The 21969-nt window shown below is 41.0% G+C and overlaps 1 protein-coding gene across 2 annotated transcripts in view; it reads right to left on the bottom strand.

Annotated features, from left to right (window-relative positions):
• Positions 1-211: 211 nt before the first annotated feature.
• The window catches only part of LOC124720495 (glycine--tRNA ligase), a 148386-nt gene continuing 126628 nt past the window's right edge, over positions 212-21969 (bottom strand). Inside the window, exons 12-14 of one of the 2 annotated variants that reach the window (XR_007006175.1) lie at positions 14776-14963; positions 1579-1799; positions 212-1477 (exon numbers count right to left, since the gene is read on the bottom strand). Coding sequence is in view for 1 of the 2 variants with exons in the window: in XM_047245854.1 (XP_047101810.1) it covers positions 1686-1799; positions 14776-14963 (302 nt within the window). In the remaining variant the exon portion in view is untranslated. Of the gene's footprint in view, positions 1800-14775; positions 14964-21969 lie in introns of both variants that reach the window. The other variant, XM_047245854.1, reaches the window with a different exon arrangement.

Here is a 21969-nt window from a genome sequence, read left to right as displayed (position 1 = left end):
TATTCACATAGGGGGATGTGGAAAACTGCCTAAAAACCACATCCAGGGTGACCAGCATACCGGCCCTCATCGTCGATACGCCGGGCGGATCGGGGGCCGCTGTGCCTACCCGAGTCCGGGAAGGAGCACATTATCATTCGGAGACCAATCGTCTAATTTAAAATGTGATGGGCAGACAGGATACTGAAAGGTACAAATATAAACAAAAACATAATTTTTGTAAAATTTTTATTAAATCTTTGCATTTAGGAACAACCTTCAACCAAGCAACTGGCAATCAGGGTGACAGTTTCTTCTGCCTGAGTATTTTTATTCCTCTACACCCATCAGAATCTTGCGAAGAACTGCACTCTTTCTTTTTCCTATAGATAAAAAATGCTAAGCTTCTTGGAACATTTCCCAAATTTGGAAAAAATGCGTGTGTATTCTTTTGCAAGTGGACAGGATCAGAGGAAGCAGCTATGGCAAAACACACAAATTTTAAGGGTGTATTTCACTGACACCACTTGGAAGTCCAACACTGCTGCATATTAATTCTTCCTAATAAGAATACGATCTGCCAAAATAATGTGATAGGCCTAGTTCAAGGAGATGAATGTCCTGCTATTCAGAAGTAGCAAGTGCCCCGCTTAATAGACGTGGAACTGAAATATCAGTAGAAACTTGTTCTTAAGGCATTTTATGTCTATACAATGAAGGAATACAGAAGTGAAAACAATCAGTATTTCAGTCATTATCTCAAATACAAATAATCTTTCTATAACTGCACAAATGATTGGAAACAGTGGAAATGAGAAAGTAACGCAATATGTCTTCACGTCTGGCAGAGCTGAGTTTCCGTTATTGCTTAGAGCTTGACAAGAGAAATTGTGTTCATGAATGTTTCAAAGAGTACACGAACAGATTAACAGATAGGAACTGCAAGGATTTCCCAACCAATAATATGGCAGCAGAAATGTTTTTGAAAAAAGTTGCAGTAGCCTATAGGCACTACGAGCAGAGCAGCTCACCAGCCGAAGAAGAAAAGATGACTTAAGTTCTGACGGAGACTCGAGGATAAAAATGAGTATCGTTGAACAGTGTGAAATCTTTAGAGAAAGAGAGTACGATTACCAGGCCGTGCGTCGAGGTAGCCAACTCTAGTTAAGAGGGAGCAGGGTGTGAAAGGAGGAGGGGTGGGACAGAAGGGATATTGCAGGACTGTACAAAGATAGTCACATGGTAAGAGGTTGACTCAGAAAATAGAGAGGGGCAGAAGACGACATCTTAACATTCAAAAGACTGAGAACTTACAAAGAAGAGGCACTTGACAAATATGACCAGCTGGCAGTAAGGCCAAGTATACAAATTAACAAAACTTGCAGTGCACAGCCAGAAATGTATGTTCAGTAGTCCGCACATTTCAAACAGATGGCTGGGAGTGTCTGTGTCTAACCACTGTTTGATCTGTAACGAAAATATCCCCGTGATCGATAACACGGAAGACCAGACGGAGACCGAGCAGGCGATACGCGTCAGAGGGAGCACGCACCTTCCGGGGGCGGGCACCTCTGCGGCACTCTAGCTGCTTCCTCTGATGTGTGCCCACCTAGAGACCAGTTCCCTACAGTTCAGCTGCTGAGTACAAGAGAAGAATTGCCACAGGAATGCACAGCTACAGTGCGGAGAGCCCCGAGCCGTACCGGTCACGACGTGCGCGTCGCCTCCTGCTGCTCGAACTTGGGGTACCGTGCCTCCACGTCCGCCCACGTCAGCTTCCCCTGGGACAGGTCCCTCACCACGGGGGGAATCTCGTCCAGCTGCAAAATAACATCACAGAAATTAACAGTTTACAAACTTAACGTAAAGGAACTACTGCAGAATCTATTATTAACAAACAAATAGAAGCCGATAACAGCAGGAAAAACTAGATGGCTGCTGCTTTTCTTAGGATGCACGGCCTATAAGAGAGAGAGCAATCTCGAGGAAAGCTTAAATCGGGTGCTATAATGCAGTGACAGACACCGAATGTCTATACGAAAATGACTGCTTCAGATTAACAGGAAGGGCATGAGAGAAAGGGAGACATTGGAGGCCAAGATCCTTCACAAAATAACAGGCCCTAAGATAGCACAATGGCAGTACAGATTGCAAGAAAGAGGAGAGTTGTATAGGGAGACTCACGGAGTCTACAAGGACATTATGACCAAAATTCTTTGGACACCTCGAGCGGGAGGGATGCAGTTCGATCGACACGGCAGATTTTTAATGCGCTGGACAATGGATGTAGAGTTTCCAGCTTGTGGAAGTAAGGAAGGACCTCATCTCAAGAGTGTTGGACTGAATCAGGAATATATCTCTAATGGACCAAAGTAGATATGCCTGATCAACAAGTTTAAGGGGTTCCACAATGACTGATTCTGAAAACATCTATCACGTGAAACCCAACTCGCACCTATCTCATGTGATATACTGAGCGCTTTGGATTGAGATAGCCACATAAAAACAATATTCTTGATTTCTAAAAAGCATTTGACTTATCTACATCCTCCTGAATGGAATGTGCTTACTGTGTTCATATCTTTGACTGCGACTTTCACCCCCCCCCCCCCCCCCCCCCGCCCACTTCACTATAATAGTGAATTCGTGATCCCTCGATGTCTGAGAATCTGTCCCTTCTTCTAGTTAGGTTGTGCCAGAAATTCCAGAAATTTCTTTCCTCATACATTCTATTCAGTATCTCCTCATTAGTTGCATGATCTGGGATATTGAGCAAAATTTGTGATTGGACTGAGGATTTTTTTGGTAATGTAGCAAGTTATGTAGAAGTGTGCCACAGGGAAGTGTGCTGGGACTGTTGCTGTTATATATTAATGACCTTATGGGGAATATTAATAAAGACCTCAGACTTTTTGCAGGTGATGCACTTAGCTGTAATAACATACTCTGTGAAAGATGCCATACAAATATTCAGTCAGATCTTAATAAGATTTTGAATTGGTGCAAAAATTGGCAGCTTGCTTCAAATGTTCAGAAATATAAAATTGTGCATTTTGCAAAATGAGGAAACATAGTATCGTATGACTATAATATCAGTGAGTCACAGTTGGAATCCGTCAACCCAAAAATACCTGAGCTTCATAGCAATATAAAATGGAACTATCAGATAGACTCACTAGTGGGTAAAGCAGACTTCAGTTTATTGATAGGATACTGGGCAAATGCAATCAGTCTACAAAGGAGTTGCCGGTCACTGTGGCCGAGCGGTTCTAGGCACTTCAGTCCTGAACCGCACAACTGCTACGGTCGCAGGTTCGAATCCTGCCTCGGGCACGGATGTGTGTGATGTCCTTAGGTTAGTTAGGTTTAAGTAGTTCTAAGTTCTAGTGGACTGATGACCTCAGATGTCAAGTCCCATAGTGCTCAGAGCCATTTGAACCATTTACAAAGGAGTTTGCTTACAAATCACTCGTGCAACCCATCCTAGAGTACTGTTCCAGTGTGTGTGACCTGTACCAAATAGGAATAACGGGGGATATTGAATGTGTACAGAGGACAGCACAAATGGTCAGAGGCATGTTTAACCTATACGGGAGTGTCACTTAAGTAGCACACTACTGAAGATAGACCTAAGTAGTCCTGAGGAAACCCACGTACAAAATTTCAACAAGCAGCTTTAAGTGACGACTCTAGGAATAGGCTATAACACCCTACATATTGTTCGAGCATAGAGTGTTTAAATTAATTACAGCACACAAGGAGGCATTTAAATAATCATTATTCCTGCACTCCATACGCAAATGGAACAGGGAAAACTCTAATAACTGCTCAAATGGAATGCATCCACTGTCATACACTTCACAGTTTTTTGCAGAGTATAGCTGTAGATGCGCAAAAGCAAAATGGCAGCTGGACAGGAGAGAAGGCAGGCCGCCAGAGAAAGAATGCCATCCTTTTAGGCTGCAAAGGCTTTGAGAAATGCCTTACAGTTACTCAACATATAATAAGTCCAGAGTTCGAGTCTCGTCTGGTACACGGTTTTGATCTGCCAGGAAGTTTCGTATAAGCGCACGCTCCACGACAGGGCGAAGATTTGATTCCGGAAATATTTGTGAGATGTCGATGTAGTCACACTGCCAGCAAGATCCTCAAAGCTCGAGGATACACGTGTAATCCACGCCGGCTGAGACGTCGACTCTGTCCGAATGCCAGTGTCTGCCGAGGAGCAGTTACAGTAGTTGCAGTCCAGCTTGCCTCAGTAGACGATACAACAGCCTTATGACATCTTTCACAGCCGAATCGGTGCATACATCTAGGTCAGAAGGGTATGACATCGTACTGATAAGTGGGTCTGTATTGCCAAATTGATTGTAAAGTTAACTTGACTTTGTTATCACTGAAATAATGTAACAGACACACTCAATGTGTGAAGTTTCATTTAAATTTCTTCTCCCTTGCTGGTGCTTCATTGTTTCCGTATGGCAGGAGACTATGCTGCAGAACTACTGTTTCTGGTAACACCTCATGTCGTGCCTATTACTCTGAGGTTCAGTAATGTAGATAAAGGTTTTATTGTCTGATGTCCTCCCTATCTGCAAATTTAACCAGTTTCAATCTTACTTAATTCAGCTATAATTTTAATGTATATCAGCCCAACCATTTTTTGCTTTAAAACTTGTGATGCTGATACTTATGCGGATTGCAATGCAAGATGTACAGGGTCTTTCACAATTTGTATTGCACGTTCCTAGACCTTGAAGAGGGGACTTAGTACATCAAGTTTCACATAGGAACCCGTATCCAAAAATGCCATCCAACGACTCTATAGAACATCAAAGTTACAGGCCCCGGTGCCTGTAAATGTATTTAAATACAGAGTAATTCTGTGATGGTATTACACACTTTCAGGGATGTTGGAGATGGGTAAATGTATCAGTTTGAGATAAGCCCCCTGGTTTGGAAACAAATGAGTTGAAAGTTATAAGCGAAAATCAATCTGGTACACTATGTGCTCAAAAGTATCCGGACACCACTGAAAATAAACGATTTTCATGTTAGGTTCACTGTGCTACCCGTTTTTCATGTTAGGTTCACTGTGCTACCTTCTGCCAGGTACTCCATATCAGTGACCTCAGTAGTCATTAGACATCGTCAGAGAGCAGAATGGGTTGCTCCACGGAACTCACGGACTTTGGACGTGGTCAAGTGATTGGGTGTCACTTGTGTGACATGCCTGTAAGCGAGATTTCCTCTCCTAAACATCCGTAGGTCCACTGTTTCCGATGTGATAGTGAGGTAGAAATGTGAAGGCAAATGTACAGCACAAAAGCGTACAGGCCGACCTCATCTGTAGACTGACAGAGACCGCCGACGGTTAAAGAGCGTCGTAATGTGTAATAGGCAGATCATCACGCAGGAATTCCAAACTCCATCAGGATCCACTGCAAGTATTATGATAGTTAGGCGGGAGGTGAGAAAACTTTGATTTCATGGTCGCGCGGCTGCTCGTAAGCACCTAAAATTATCACTGAACTGAATCCTTCACGTTTATTATGTGTGGTCTTATGGAACTGTTAAAACCCAGCACATAGTTTTAATCTGCAAAGAAGTCTGATAATCAAACTCATTTGATTAGATTATATAAAAAATTTTACAACACTTGTCGGGCTACAAACCTATGACCTTCAACATGACAGACTAATACAGTAACTACTGCACTAAAGCACAACAGTGAGCCAATTTTTTATATTTTTCACTGTGATCAACCAGTCACAATGGTGAACTGCAGCCTTCAAAAACTCAGTTTCACATGCAATGTTCTGCAAAGCTTATCTCGTGTAAGCTGAGCTCTGTGAGAATGGTAACTGCAAATGTGACACTGAATCATGTTTCATGTGGAAGCATCCAGTAGTGTTTAATTTTGCTGTATATGAAATGTGTGTTTCATTAGATCATTGTGTGTGTGTGTGTGTGTGTGTGTGTGTGTGTGTGTGTGTGTGTGTGTGTCAGGTTGGGGGGTGATGCTGAGCGCTCTGACTGGAGGAAGCTGGTTTCAGCGCATGAATTGTCAACTATCAAAAGATTTTAATATGCTTATAGTAATGTTTTTCCTTCATGTTTTTATCACAATTTGTTGATCTTTGCCAAAGACATATTTGACTGTAATATTGGTGGAAACTTTTGTAAGCTGTATTCTTTTTTATATGTTATTGTAGTGTTTTGATAGTCAGAAATTACCGTTAACATCTACTTACAAGTTTTACATTTTCCATTATACATAGAGTTAAACGTAATTTGCTATTTTGTGATTTTAGCTATACACTGGCCGATTTCAGATGTGGTAGATATGTATGCTACAAATCTTAACAAAATTTTTAAATTGTGTTGACTTTACTACACAGTGAAACACTTTACTACACAGAGAAACTGATGAATGCTAAAAAAAATTCTAGCCTATGACAATTTATCAACTTACAGAATGTGTTGGTGAAAGTTTTCTTGAGGCAATGACACCAACAAATGTAACTCCTGGGCTTCGATAATGTGGGATTTATTCACTTTATATTAACATCTTCAATGAGTTGGATTTTTGTAAGTCAGCAGAAAGTCACTCAATTCTGATGGTGCCAAATCCAGGAGAACCATCGAATTCAGATAGATGTGCTACCCCTCCAAACATTTTGGAAGCTAACATGTAAAACACTGAAGCAGCCAGTTGCAGTTTGTACGCTGATAACAGTAGCCCCAGCAAATGATACATCTTACAAAAGGAGTTTCATGGTTTCCCAAAAGACCCTTCTTGAAAAACACTGCACACTAAAAACGGAAAATAATCACAAAAACGGAAAAGAATTACATTGACTTCCAACACCTTAGAAAGTGGTTATTGAAGAAAAAACTTTTAAAAAAAGGATAAAGTTAAAAGAAAAAGAGAAACAAAGTATGAAGCAACCAAAAAGGAGAAAACTAAACAATGTTAAAAGGGCTTCAAGTCAAAATGATGTATGAAGCAGTATAGATTAATGGTAAATGGAAATGAGCGTTTGGCGTCATTGGCCGGGAGGCCCCTCGCGGGGCAGGTCCGGCCGCCATATCGCAGGTCTTATTACGTTCGGCGCCACATTGGGCGACCTGCATGCCGGATGGGGATGAAATGATGATGAACACAACACAACACCCAGTCCCTGAGCGGAGAAAATCTCCGACCCAGCCGGGAATCGAACCCGGGCCCAGAGGACGGCAATCCGTCACGCTGACCACTCAGCTACTGGGGCGGACAGATTAATGGTCATTCCACGTGAAGTGTCCTAGGGCTCCCAGCTCGACCATCTTCAATTTCGATGAAATTTGTACACAATGTACCTGAGGGCCCTACATGAACTTATGCAAAGTTTCAGGCTCACCTGTAACTTGGTTGAGGTGCTAGAGCCATTTTCATGAAGACCACTTTTACAGAGACCGAAAAGTCATGAAGAAATCGTCAAATTTGGCATTCCACTGTTCCTATTGTAAAAGATCTAGACTCTGGCATCTGGGTATAGTGGTACAACTTTGTGTGCTCTACACACAAATGTTGCAAGTAGAGTCCAGAAAGCAATGCATTTGGCATAATCTCAGTTCAAAGTGGGTAACAAATCATGTCGCTAGAAATTTGCCCCATAGTTTAACGAGGCATAAGTTGTGGAGAAAGTGCACTATGGACCTGGGCTTTCGCCAAACTACTGTCTGTCTGGGTATTTAGTATATCACAAATTTTGGCCTGGCTTGTGTGTTTAATTACTGTGCTACCATCCTGCAAATTTGCTAAAAAACATGAATGTATCAAAATATACCAGTGTTCAAAGTCATGTATCTCAAAATGGACACCTTACACATTACATTCATTAACACCATTCAACAGAGCACATTTCATTCATTAGAAAAACTTATTTTCATTTTGGTGTCTCTTTGGGTAAGGTGCAAAAATGTTGCCTAAAATTTGTAATTTTGTTGATTATGTCCTCATTGTTTAAATATTCATTTTGCTGTTTATCCGGCAATTTTAAACCTGTTTGTGACAGGTTCATTGCTAAATTTAACCATCTAACTGTACTAGAGACTGCTACATAATTTTTGGGAAGCTGAATGCTTATTACTTTTATTTACTTTCTTTATTTAGGACTCGACAATTGGATTTTAGTGTCTGAAGCATATCAAGTTGTTGCTAAAATGGAAGAACAAGATCAAGTTAATGTATGCAGTTTTGGAAATACTGATTCCCCATGCCATTTAACGACATACAGTGCCTTAAAAGGACTGAAAGCTGTAAAGCAACTTTCCTTAGAAGAACCGGAATTACTTACTAGACAGAGTGGTTTACACTCTACTGAAAATACTCAACTATGTTCCCATCATGAAGCTTTACTCATTTTTTCAAATGATCATGCTGCAACCCATTTGGCAAGAAAAACCATACTGCACAAAAAAGCTTGCGCTCCATCAACATAGAAAAAGCTGACCTACTAAAAAGGATAACCGTGTCTGATATTAAAACAGGCCAAAAAATGTGCCCTTCCTGTAAAAAGAATTTGATACACTGAAATATTCACAGATGGACATTACATATCAGTCAGAGGAAGATGATGAAACTAATGTTGGTCACAATTTGAATACAAGCTTAACATCTGTTGGAATATCACCATTAAAATTTCAACGAATTGGTGCAAGGGATACAAAAGGATATGCAACGCGCAAAATACATCAAGTTGAAGATGCAATTATTAAGAAAATTGCAAAAGTGGGAGGACTTGATCCCAGTGAACTGGAGCAACCATCCACAAGCAAGCAATGCTTGACTTGTTCAGATTACATTGAGCTGATCCAAGAATTTAAAGAAAAATTACATATCATACAATGTAGGCTTTCACAGCCGGTGTTGTCTTCAGTTGCAACTTCCGGGCTGAGAGGCCGTGGTCGATGTATAAAATTTCCACCTGACGTTTCGTCTCCATCTGCGGGAGATATCTTCTGATGTCGTCCGGCTACTGCCACTGGGGCTCCAGGTACTCTAGCATTTATAGAGCAAATAGAGGGCACCACCATTCGTCATGTGATGCTGACGGTATGCCTATCTTTGGAAGGCATCATTATTCTCGATTAAGAGTAATCGATTGTTATTCTGCTGGCGCAATGTCGACATCCATATTTTGTCCAGCTTTAAAACTTCCTCTTTTCTATTGAAATTGTTGTGGTGTTTGTGAATTTCTCTTGCTTCTCTATACATGCGCGCATGATAATGGGATGTTCGTGCTACAACGCTTGTCCCATTAAATTTAATTTCATGATTCCCATCTCGAAAAACACGCTCAGCTACAGCTGATTTTTCGATGTGTCCTAAGCGACAGTTTCTTTTATGTTCGGCTAAGCGGGTGTTTACACTTCTTTTCGTTGTTCCAATATATACTTGTCCACAACTGCATGGAATTTTGTATACCCCAGGTGTTGCTAGGGGATGTCGGGCGTCTTTTGCAGTTCTTAAATATTCCTTAATCTTCTTGGTGGGTCTGAAGATTGTTTCGATCCCATACTTGGCCAGAACTTTCCCGACACGGTCCGTAACCTTATTAATAAATGGTAGGAAAACTTTTCCAGTAGGTGGCGGTTGTTGCTCTGGACTTCTAGTTTCTTTTCTTCTTTGATGGAGGGCTCGATCAATTTCGTTGCTGGTATATCAGTTTTTGAAAAAGGCTGAACGTAGGTGATTCAGTTCATCTTGTAAGTAAGCCGGCTCGCAGATTTTGTTAGCTCTGTCCACCAAGGTTTTCATGTCACCTCTTTTTGCCTAGGATGATGGTTAGACTCCTTGTGGAGGTATAGATCCGTGTCAGTGTTTTTCTATATACCTTGTGGCCCAGCATCCTGTCCACCCGTTTAATTACCGACACATCCAGGAAATTGAGGTGACTGTTGCTCTCTTTCTCCATCATAAACTGTATTTTCGGGTTAATACTGTTCAGATGCACCGAGAAGACATCCAACTCTTCTTCACCATGAGTCCACACTACAAATGTGTCATCAACATACCAGTACCATTTAGCAGGCTTTTTTCTGGCAGTCCGCAGCTCTCGCTGTTCGAAGATCTCCATAAATAAATTGGCAACAGCTGGGCTGAGAGGGCTTCACATCGCCACCCCCGTCGATCTGTTCGTAAAACTTGTTGTTTACTGGAAATAAGTTGTCGTCAAGCAGTCTTTAAATAAAGCCACTATGTCAGCCTGTAAACGAAGCTATTTCATATACATCGGCCGTAGCTGAGCATGTTTTTCGAGATGGGAATCATGAAATTAAATTTAATGAGACAAGCGTTCTAGCACGAACATCCCATTATCACACGCGCATGTATAGAGAAGCAATAGAAATTCACAAATACTACAACAATTAGCAGTTTCTTCAGTTTTAATCTACAGTTCATAACCAATAGATTGTAGTCAGAGTCCACATCTGCCCCTGGAAATGTCTTACAATTTAAAACTTGGTTCCTAAATCTCTGTCTTACCATTATATAATCTATCTGATACCTTTTAGTATCTCCAGGGTTCTTCCATGTACACAACCTTCTTTTATGATTCTTGAACCAAGTGTTAGCTACGATTAAGTTATGCTCTGTGCAAAATTCCACCAGGCGGCTTCCTCTTTCATTTCTTACCCCCAATCCATATTCACCTACTACGTTTTCTTCTCTCCCTTTTCCTACTCTCGAATTCCAGTCACCCATGACTATTAAATTTTCATCTTTCTTCACTATCTGAATAATTTCCTTTACCTCATCATACATTTCATCAATTTCTTCATCTGCAGAGCTAGTTGGCATATAAACTTGTACTACTTGTACCTGTAGTAGGCATGGGCTTCGTGTCTATCTTGGCCACAATAATGCATTCACTATGCTGTTTGTAGTAGCTTACCCACACTCCTATTTTTTTTATTCATTATTAAACCTACTCCTGCAGTACCACTATTTGATTTCGCATTTATTACCCTGTATTCACCTGACCAGAAGTCTTGTTCCTCCTGCCACCGAACTTCACCAATTCCCACTATATCTAACTTTAACCTATCCATTTCCCTTTTTAAATTTTCTAACCTTCCTGACCGATTAAGGGATCCGACATTTCACGCTCCAATCCGTAGAACGCCAGTTTTCTTTCTCCTGATAACGACGTCCTCTTGAGTAGTCCCCGCCCGGAGATCCGAATGGGGGGCTATTTTACCTCCGGAATATTTTACCCAAGAGGACGCCACCATCATTTAACCATACAGTAAAGCTGCATGCCCTCGGGAAAAATTACGGCTGTAGTTTCCCCTTGCTTTCAGCCGTTCGCAGTACCAGCACAGCAAGGCCGTTTTAGTTAGTGTTACAGGGCCAGATCAGTCAATCATCCGGACTGTTGCCCCTGCAACTACTGAAAAGGCTGCTGCCCCTCTTCAGGAACCACACGTTTGTCTGGCATCTCAACAGAGACCCCTCCGTTGTGGTTGCACCTACGGTATGGCTATCTGTATCGTTTAGGCACGAAAGCCTCCCCACCAACGGCAAGGTCCATGGTTCATGGGGGGGTGCTCATAATTCGACTGTAGGAAACTTTTAGCCTGACTGACAGAAACACTCGTGCATGCATGTGCACACACGCATACGCATGTGCTAAAAAAAGAAAAAGGCCTGACTTGTATTTTCTGAGTATACGGAAATATTTCTGGTTAAATCTTTGGCTTGACACCAAAACAATAAAAACAAAACAATAGTTTATTTACAGTTTTATCATCAATTCTGTAAGTTATAAGCTCTTGCCACCCCCAAAAATTCTGTCGTTATCCATCCTCTGGTGTCATCCTGTATCATGTTGCTTCATCGTGTAATAACCTCCAGTAGATGAGAAATCCTCAATGGCAAAAATTTCAAATTTTTGAAGCTTCCTGACAGACTGAAACTGTGTGCCAGGACTTCAGTCTGGTACCTTTAGCTTTTGTAGGCAAGTGCTCTACCAAGTGAAAAAGGTTTACATGCAAACAAGAAAACAAAACTGATTTTTCCTGCATTCTACAGTTAGAAATATGTTTCTCTCTTGGTGAAAAATCCACTTTTCCCAGGTGAAAATACACTGTACCCTGTGTGGAAGTACATTTTCTTCCATGTGTAAGTGACAATGCACTTTCCCTTGGAGCTGTAAAACTTAAAAATCCTTAGAATGGTAAAGGTTTTATACACCAGTGTACAACTTCCCAGCACTTTACGAAATGAAACTCAGGGAAAAAAAGGGCATTTGGGAAAGATCTTTGCTAGAAATAAAGATTGTGATGTACTTTTGTCAGCCAATCATAACTCACATCCCGTGACCTCACCAGCCAATGACAGCAGATATTCAGAGTACAATACACGTGATGTAGACAACCAATAGCAACATAGCTGCTAGTAGCACAAACACATAAATAGGAAAAGTTAATGGATTAAATTAATACACATACAGTATACCTATGCAGCATCCTAAGAGCACTGTTTAAATGGCAGCAGCTGAATATTTCTGAAAAGCGCGATTATAAATTTCACTCCCGTACCCTGAACTTTTTGTGGGTTACCTCGCTGAGTAAATGATCGATCCAGCACTTTGACTTTTCCACGGAAAAGCCAATTAAGTGTGAAACTGCTCAGGAATTCACCTCACACTTTTCTTGAAGGATAATTGTACTTTTTTCTATTGTAATCTATGAAAGAAGTACAAGAGGTTTTTTTTCCCAACCTCCGATCACTTAGTATAGAAGTTACACGAACGGCAGAAAGTGGACATGCACTGTATGCTACTGCACACTCTTGCACTACACGCTCCGCCATTGCTGACCTCAAGGCATCAGATTGCATTGCACTACAGCAATGTAAACATAGCTGCCGTCATTATTGCTCCCGCCAAGTGTGAATTACGAAGTGTAATTAAGTTTCTGCAAGCAGAAGGGAATAGCGCAGCAGAAATTCATTGGAAGATGAGCCGAGTGTATGGTGATAACTTCACGACTGACGGTGCTGTGCACGAATGGTGTCGAAAGTTTAAAGATGGTGAAATGACGTGCACGATGAAGGGGGCCGAGGACGCAAGTCTGTCGTTACAGCCGAACTTTTGAACGAGTTGACAGAATGGTTAGAGAAAATCGTAGGTTCACCATAACTGCTTCGTCTATGGAAATTCCGGAAGTTTCAAGATCTGTCGTACACCCTATTGTTACTGAACATTTAGGCTACAAAAAGCCTTGTGCTCGTTGGGTCCCAAAAACGTGCCGGCACAACTGAACTGCTCCTTTAACAATTGCAATGGGACATTTTCAATCATCCGCTGTACAGTTCTGACCCGACGCCCAGCAACTTGCGCCTTTTCCCTGAACTGAAGATGTGGCTAGGAGGGCAGTACTTTCAAACCAACAAAGATCTTCAAATCAACATCAATGTTGATTTGAAATCATTGGCGGCAACATTTTTTTAAGAGGGTATTGCAAAGCTTGTCCACAACTACAATAAATGTCTCAATCTTTTCGGTGATTATGTTGTAAAGTAACCATAAGTGTAAAAAACTTTTGGTAATAAACCAATTGTTTTCTATGAACTTGTCTATTATTTATAACCTATCAAAACTTTAAGAAAAAAAAAGAGGCCCTCATAAAATAAGTATGAAAAACTGACAATGAAACTTGATCTTTTTTAGTCCTTTAAGACATATCATATGCTGGTAAGTTTTAAATAATGGCATAAATGGCTGGTCTTCTGTGCCCAACATTTGTCTAAGTGGGTGGCCCGCAAAGTGTTAATTTTCGAATGCAATTCAAATGCTCGATGATTTAAGAAATTCATCACCCATTCTCTCACACGTAACATAATTCGTCTTGCTACACAAGTCTTTGCCATAAAGCATTTGCCGCATTTTGCTGTCGCACTGTGTTTGTTGTTATAAATGGCACATTTTCTTTGCAATTAAAGTTTTACTTTAGTGCTATTCTGTTGTTCTGTTGTTTATGTTTTATTACTGCAGTATTCCACTGCAAAAGCGAGCTAAAGTAAAATTCTTTGTCAGAGTATCAGTTATTACCAGTCAAAGGTACAAAAAATTAACTGAAAACTGAAAGAATGAAAAATTCCCAGAATTGGAAAGAAGTCCAAGGTTTTACCCAGATGAAAAAAATTTCCAGATTTTTACCAGATGAAAAAAACTTTCCGGGTTTTTCCTGGATTTTGCAGGTATCCCGGGGCATATACACCCTGGTCAACTGTCTGAGCTCAACTCACAACCCACTCTCTCAGCTTCACTTCTGCCAGCAGCTCATCCCCTGCATTCTAAACCTCACAGTAGTTTTTCTGCCCACCTTGTAGCACTATTACTCCTGGAATAAAGGCAGTTTGGGTAACTGGAGATGAATGCAGATACCTCCTGTGCACTTACAGCAAGTAACAGACAGACAAATAAGTTGGAACACAGGCGCAGCAGCTACAACAGACAACATGAGAGTTCTGGAGTACAAGCATGTGACACGACAGAATCAGTGGGATCCTGGAAAACCTAAGGTCCGGATGCAACACAAAGATTCCTTCAAGGATAACTAAACTAACCTGTCAGACTCTCTCTCTCTCTCTCTCTCTCTCTCTCTCTCTCTCTCTCTCTCTGTACTCTGTGTGTGTGTGTGTGTGTGTGTGTGTGTGTGTGTGTGTGTGTGTGTGTGAGCGTGCGCACATGTGTGCACACGTGCGCTGTTCCACTACTGTCAATGGCAGATGGTACTCACCGGCACGCGGACCTGTCCCATGGAGTCCCGCTCGCGGAGCGTAGCCGAGTGGGGCTCCTTCAGCGTGTCGAAGTCGACTGTCACGCCAAACGGGATGGCCACCTCGTCAGTCCGGGCGTAGCGCCGCCCGATCGACCCGCTCGAGTCGTCCACCTTGTGCGAAATGTCTAGCCGCGTCAACTCGCGAGCTGTACGGGAGACGACAGTCGACGATATGACAGTTGTATCGGCAAGACTCTCTGGGCTCTTACAACTAAATGAATGTTGTAGAAGGAAAAGTAAATAATACAGCAACAATCTACAACATGCTGCAGAGGGCAGAGACTCTTATCTACAACTCTGTAATACTTCTCTGTACAGTATGTTCAGAAAATTGCTGTGCACCTTGCACTTTCAATGTGTTGTTGTTGTTGTTGTTGTTGTTGTGGTCCTCAGTCTGAAGACTGGTTTGATGCAGCTCTCCGTCCTACTCTATCCTGCTCAAGTCTGTTCATTTATGAATAACTACTGCAACCTACATCCTTCTGAACCTGCTTACTGTACTCATCCCTCCATCTCCTATGATTTTTATCCCCTCAAAACTCCCCTCCAATACTAAATCAGTTATCCCTTGATGTCTCAGAATGTGTCCTATCAACTGATCCCTTCTTCTATTCAGCTTGTGCCACAAATTTCTTTTCTCTCCAGTCCTATTCTAGTAGTAGTAGTAGTAGTAGTAGTAGTACGGTATTTTGCCTTACGGCAGGTCTTGTCATCGGTTAAGCCTCTTCCACTTTTGTCTGTCCACATCCAGTCTTTTCATTTCTGAATATTTGTCTCCTTTTATATTGTCCAGCATCTGATATCTTCTTTTTCCTCTTCCCCTTTTTCCCACCACCATTCTTTCTATTCATTCCTTCAATAAACAGTCCCTCCTCAAACAATGTCCAATCCAGTTCAGTTCTCTCTTTCTGATAACTTTCAGCATGTTTCTTTCTTCTCCAACTCTTCTCAATACTTCTTCATTCCTTACTCCGTCTTCCCATTTAACTTTTTCCATTCTTCTCCGTATCCACATCTCTAGTGTCTCCAATCATCTTTCATCTTCCTTCCTCAACGTCCAGGTCCCCGCACCATATAAGTGCAATGCTCCAGAAGTAACATTTGTCAAGTCAATTGCTCAGATCTTTGTTTAGTGGTTCACAAATTAATTTCTGTTTCCTCTTGATACCTTCTTTTGCCATTGCAATTCTTTTCCTAATTTCTGTTGAGCAATACATATCATCCATCCATTATTACACTTCCCAAGTAACTGAAGTTGTTCACTTGCTCTATTTCCTCTCCCCCTACTTTCATACGGCATTTTCTCCCCTTTCCTCCACTTACCATGCTTTTCGTTTTCTTCTTGTTGATCTTCATTCCATATTCTTCTAATTTTGTGTTTAGATCATCTAACATTTGTTCCATATCTCTTGCACTCTCTGCCATCACAACCATGTCATCTGCAAATCTCCTATTCAGTACCTCCTAATTAGTTACATGATCTACCCATCTAGTCTTCAGCATTATTATGTGACACCACATTTTAAAAACCTCTATTCGCTTCTTGTCTAAACTGTTTGTCATCCATGTTTCATTTCCGTACACGGATACAATCCGCACAAAAACTTTCAGAAAAGACTTCCTAACACTTAAATCTATACTCCATGTTAACAAATTTCTTTTCTGCAAAACCACCATTCCTCTCAACATCAGCCATCGTCAGTTTTTTTAATGCCCAAATAGCAAAACTCGTACTACTTTAAGTGTGTCATTTGCTAATCTAATTCCCTCAGCATCATCTGATTTAATTCGACTGCGTTCTACTATCATTGTTTTGCTTTTGTTGATGTTCAGCTTACACTCCTCACCTTTCAAGACACTGTCCATTCCGTTCAAGTGCTCTTCCAAGTCCTTTGCTGTTTCTGACATAATTTCAAAGTTTTTATTTCTTCTCATTGAACTTTAACTCCTTCTCTTAATTTTTCTTTAGTTTCCTTTACTGCTTCGTCAATATACAGAAATAATAATATCGGCAATACGTTACAACCCTGTCACCCTCCCTTCTCAACCACTGCTTCCCCTTCATATCCCTCGATTCTTGAACTGCCATCTAGTTTCTGTACAAGTTGTAAATAGCCTTTCACTCCCTGTATTATGCCCCTGCTATGTACAGAATTCCACAGAGCATATTCTGGCCAACATTGTCAAAAGCTCTTCTAAGTCTACAAATGCTATAAGCATAGGTTTGCCTTTCATCAACCTATCTTGTAAGATAAGTCGTAGTGTCAGTATTGCTCTCGTTTGCCCACATTTATCCTGAACCCAAACTGACGTTCCCCAAGGTGGGCTTTATCGGTTTTTCCGCTCTTATGTAAAGAATTTGTGTTAATATTTTGGAACAGCGACTTATTCAACCGATAGTTTGGTAACCTGTCAGCACCTGAGTTACAACATATGTCAGCAACTATGTGTAGGGGAGATATTAAGTCTGACCTCACTTAATTCGTTTGTAAAAACTTTCTGCCGATCCGACTGTGATATGCTTCGTAAGTATACAGTTATTGCAGTTTTTAAGTCACAAAGCATGTATGGCCGATTGTGATTCGCTACAGAGTTTGGTGCTCCCCAAAGAAGAAAGTCTGGTGGAGTAAGGTCTGGCAAGTGAGGGGACCGCAGGTTCTGTTAGACGAGACACTGCCAAAAAAACTCGTGAGAGCACGCACAGTGTTGCCGACTGCACGCACAGTAGCGTCAGCGCGTTGAAACCGTGGATAGTTTAATTAGTCTTTCTTCAGTTGGCCAATGAAATCGTGGATCATTAAACTGCAATGTTCAGTATTCACGGTTTCTTCCAAAACTAAAGGTCCAATAATGTGTGCGCCATCTGGATACTGCTACACACGTTCCAAATTTCTGAACACGTAATGACGTTTCGTGCACAGCACAAGAATTCTCCGTCAGCTGTGATCGTGTATTTTGTGTGCTAACATGACCGCAGAGGTGAAACCACGCCTCATCTGTACAGAAGGTGACATCGATAACATCAACGATATTCTTCTCAGTGAAAGATTAAACCATTCCCAGTAATGGACCGACTTTTCACTATCGGCATCTTTTAATTTGTGCACTACTGTCACTATGTATGTGAATAATTTCAATGTCTGCCTAAACACTTTATAGGAGTTTGCCAACCCAATATCTTTTTCCCGTGCCAATCTGCGTAATGATTTTGCTGGGCACTGCCACATAGAATCTCACTGATTGAACAAGAATTGCCTCCAGTGATAAATCCCACTTCAAAATGAGCCTCCACGCCCAGCAAAGACGAGTCTGGAGATGCCCCGGACAGTGGGGGTTGCCGATCCAACTTTCGACAGTTGTAGAGCCTGTGAATGAGGGGGGCCATTTCATTACGTAGGAGGACCCCTTTGGTTGTTATCTGTGGCACCCATACAGCGCAGCAGTACACTGACAACATTCTACATCCCATTTTGTTCCCCTTTATGTCAACCTATCCTGGGCTTACATTTCAGCAAGATTATGTCCGTCTGCACACAGCAAGAGTGTCTACTGCTCATCTTCGGGCTCGGTAATCCCTACCTCGGCCAGCGAAGTTGTCAGATCACTCCCCAATAGAGATCATTTGGAGTTCTACGGGTAGGGCACTCCGACCAGCTCAAGTTTGTGATGATCTAACGTACCAATTGGACACAATTTGGTACAATATCCCTCAGGAGATCATCCGACAATCCTATCACTCGATGCCAGGCCAAAGAACTGCTTCCTTAAGGGCCGTAGGTGGATCGACACATCATTAACTTGTTCAACTTTTGAAGCTGTTTCTCTCGAATAAATCGTCCAATTTTTTCGAAAGCATTATCATTTGTTCGTCCGTACTCGTGTATCACATCTACCGACTTCCATCCCAGTTGGATAATTCCTTTGTGGTGCCTTTTTTCTTGGAGGTTATGTGAATATTAGACAAAGCACAGTATAACAATTTTAAAAAATTAATCTTATATTCAACTTGTGGGTGGGGAAGGTAACATACTTATACAGGAAAGGAAACTTCTTAAAAATATTGTAATACTAATGACTACTGGCAAAAACATTAAATACTTTGTTGTAAGAAGGCTTCTATAAAATGGTCTCTATTTGATAAAGTTAACTGTAGCTGGATTTATAAAAATCCAGAAAATACAGACATTGATTATTAGAAGAATACAGACATTATTAGAAACTTACAAATGTTGTCACAACTGTCTTAGGTGCGACCCACCATTGTCTCAGTCACAGGTGGCTCACGCACTGTTTTGATTTTTGACACTGCAATTGTTAACTGGATGTTATCGAACAAATTGTGAACATAAAAGTAGTGCCCAATTCAAGTTTCAGTATACCTGTGTCCCGAGACGGAGGCCTCTCAGGTTACCTGTCGAGTAAAAGGCGTCATTCCGTGGCAACGTTTTGACAAGTTTCCTGCTGGTTACCTTCCAGGGGAAACATCAGGTTCGTGTCAAGTTTGTCTTTTTAAAGATGCTGGACCGCAGGCTCCTCTGCTGCGTCTGCAACAGCTGTTGCAGACGGTGTCTGGGGGGGGGGGTGGGGGGATGGTCTACCGTATCTTCCTTCGGCGTTGTCGTTGTTACCGTGAGACACCGTTATACCAAGAGGAAAGGCGCGTCGATCTTAGAGCATGAGATATGATGACCTTAAGCCATAGACAACACACAACGGTCACGGTAGCACCTGATTCCAGAATAGCTGCAGTAGTTAAGATCTACGAACTATCCCCTGTTGACCAGGTCCCCAAAACTTAACTCGTAACGAGTTCCCTTCAAAGCAAATTGTCATACGATCGTCTATAAAGGCTTCGTACAACGACAGTACATGTTACGGTTTATGGAATAATAACAGATACGACCAAACTTTTATGGAATAATAACAGATACGACCAAACTGTCTTGTCTCTTCTGCTTTATTTAACATAACTTCGTTCACAGTTTCATTTCGCATTCACCACTCATTCACCGAAATCCTTTGATGAACAGTTTTGGTTGCTTAACACCAACAGTCAATGATAATGATACAACTTTTCTCCTTTTTATTAATTGAAGCCCGCTCTCCGTGATATAATAAAAAAAAAAACCGGTCTCAATACCGCGTGCCTCGTGAGACGCGAATAGACTTATCCTGGAATTGACCGCCCTGTAGGTGTACTCAATTTAATGACCACACTTCACTGTCGGCTATTTCGCGTAACTGAATGTCCATTTGTTAATCTGATTATACACTGTAGCTATTTAAAATTCGCCCCTATATTTTTCACAACGCACAATTAGCACTTCGTTACTTGTTTTTCTTTTTTTTTCTTTTTTCTAAGAGTAAACGGAAAAAAAAGACGCCGTATCATCGGCTTAGTCGATATAAAGCAAAACACCTTAATATGCCCAATTTTACCTCTTCTTATAGGATCGGCTACCTTACTCATTAATTTCTTACATATTATTTCCAATAACGCTAAACAGGTATCGCCGTTATATTTTACTTGTATTCAAAAGCATGTTACTACTATTATGACCGACCAAATCGTAACAAATCGCGCGGCGTGCATTTTTAACGATAACTTTACGCTATTCAAGTTCCGTTACAGCTGTCTTGACTCGTAATGTTACACGGCCCCCCAGACTGTGATGTCTTGAAGAGGGTTCCAGACAGAACAGGCTTATTTTTTTTTTTTTTTTTTTTTTTTTTGTGTACTGTGACAGGAGAGGGTATTTGTTTCGGCGAATACACTCACTCTCAGATTCACTCAACAAGTCAGTACATACACTCTACAATATTTAAGTTGAGTTAATGGGCCTAGACAAAATGCCCTTAACTAAATTCCACATTTGTTTATAGGTTGTTTTAGAAGCACTTCGCACTAATCACTTCATATTCACACCACATTTTTTTTTCTTGGATGAAGCCCTCAGGTCTTCAACCGACTGTGCAAGGCAGGGATCACAGCCGGGTTCGACGATTGGCATCCTAGGCCAAAACCCTTATCAGGCCACTTGTTTAACCAGAGAGGATTTGGTCCTTTTCTTTTCCTCTTAATTCCACTTTTAAATCATCCATCCTCGCTGTTCGGTGAGAGGATAAATCGTATTTCAGCGTCGTCATTGTTGTTGATACCAAGAAGGTATCTCATGGAAATCGTCAGTACATTCTTTAATTTTCTTTGTAAGTTAGTATAAGTACGTATTTATCCATTGGTGCTTTTATTTAGTCCACTGAGTGTAGTCTTGGTATCATTCAGTGTTTCTTGAATCTATATTTTGCTCATTATTGATAATACTTCTTCAGGTCTATGTCAGGGAACAAGCCTTTAATTGCATCAGTATCACAATCTGCCAGGAGGTAGCTCCCTTCATGAGGTATTTTCATTATTTTGTATGGACCTGTATATAAATATTGCCATTTATTATTCAGTCTTTTCCTGGTTGATGCTTTTGGGTGATTTCTCAATAAAATTTCTTCCCCTACATCATATGTGACTACTTTCTTACATTTTTTTCAAAATGGGTTTTTCTCAATTGTGCTTGATGTTTCAGGTTTTCGTAGACCTTCTTCACCATATCTTCTTTCTTGGTAATCTTTTGTTCTATCGCAGGTAATTTCTTCACCCATTCTGGCACAATACTTTCACCAAATACTATTCGGTTAGGTGAATAACCTGTCGCTAAGTGTGGTAAGTCATTATACACTTTCTCAAATTCATAAATCCAATCGATCCATTTATAATGTTGTTTGGGTATGTACGTCCGTAAAAATCTGTTCAACTCTCGGAAGATTCTTTCAACCGGATTTCCACAAGGGTAAAATCTTGAGATGTAAATGTGCTGGATTCCTTGTTCTTTCATAGTGTCTCTCCATACTTTGCTTGTATAATAAGCAGCATTGTCTGTCAAGATCATTATAGGTTTGCCAAGCTCAGTTATATAGTTGTTGATAAATTTGCGTAACATGGGTCGAACGTGGAGATTTTTCAAAGGATATAATTTCACATATTTTGAAAAGAGATCATAGAAAGCCAATACATATTTGAACCGTACACGTGTCACGGGACATGGCCCACAGACGTCACATGACACCAACATTAAAGGTTGTTGTGGGATGATAGGATGT

Source organism: Schistocerca piceifrons, chromosome 11 (genome assembly GCF_021461385.2).
Source record: "Schistocerca piceifrons isolate TAMUIC-IGC-003096 chromosome 11, iqSchPice1.1, whole genome shotgun sequence".
NCBI classification, from domain to species: domain Eukaryota; kingdom Metazoa; phylum Arthropoda; class Insecta; order Orthoptera; family Acrididae; genus Schistocerca; species Schistocerca piceifrons.
Note: the sequence above shows the minus strand (reverse complement) of the source record. Positions and strands in the feature narration are given on the sequence as shown.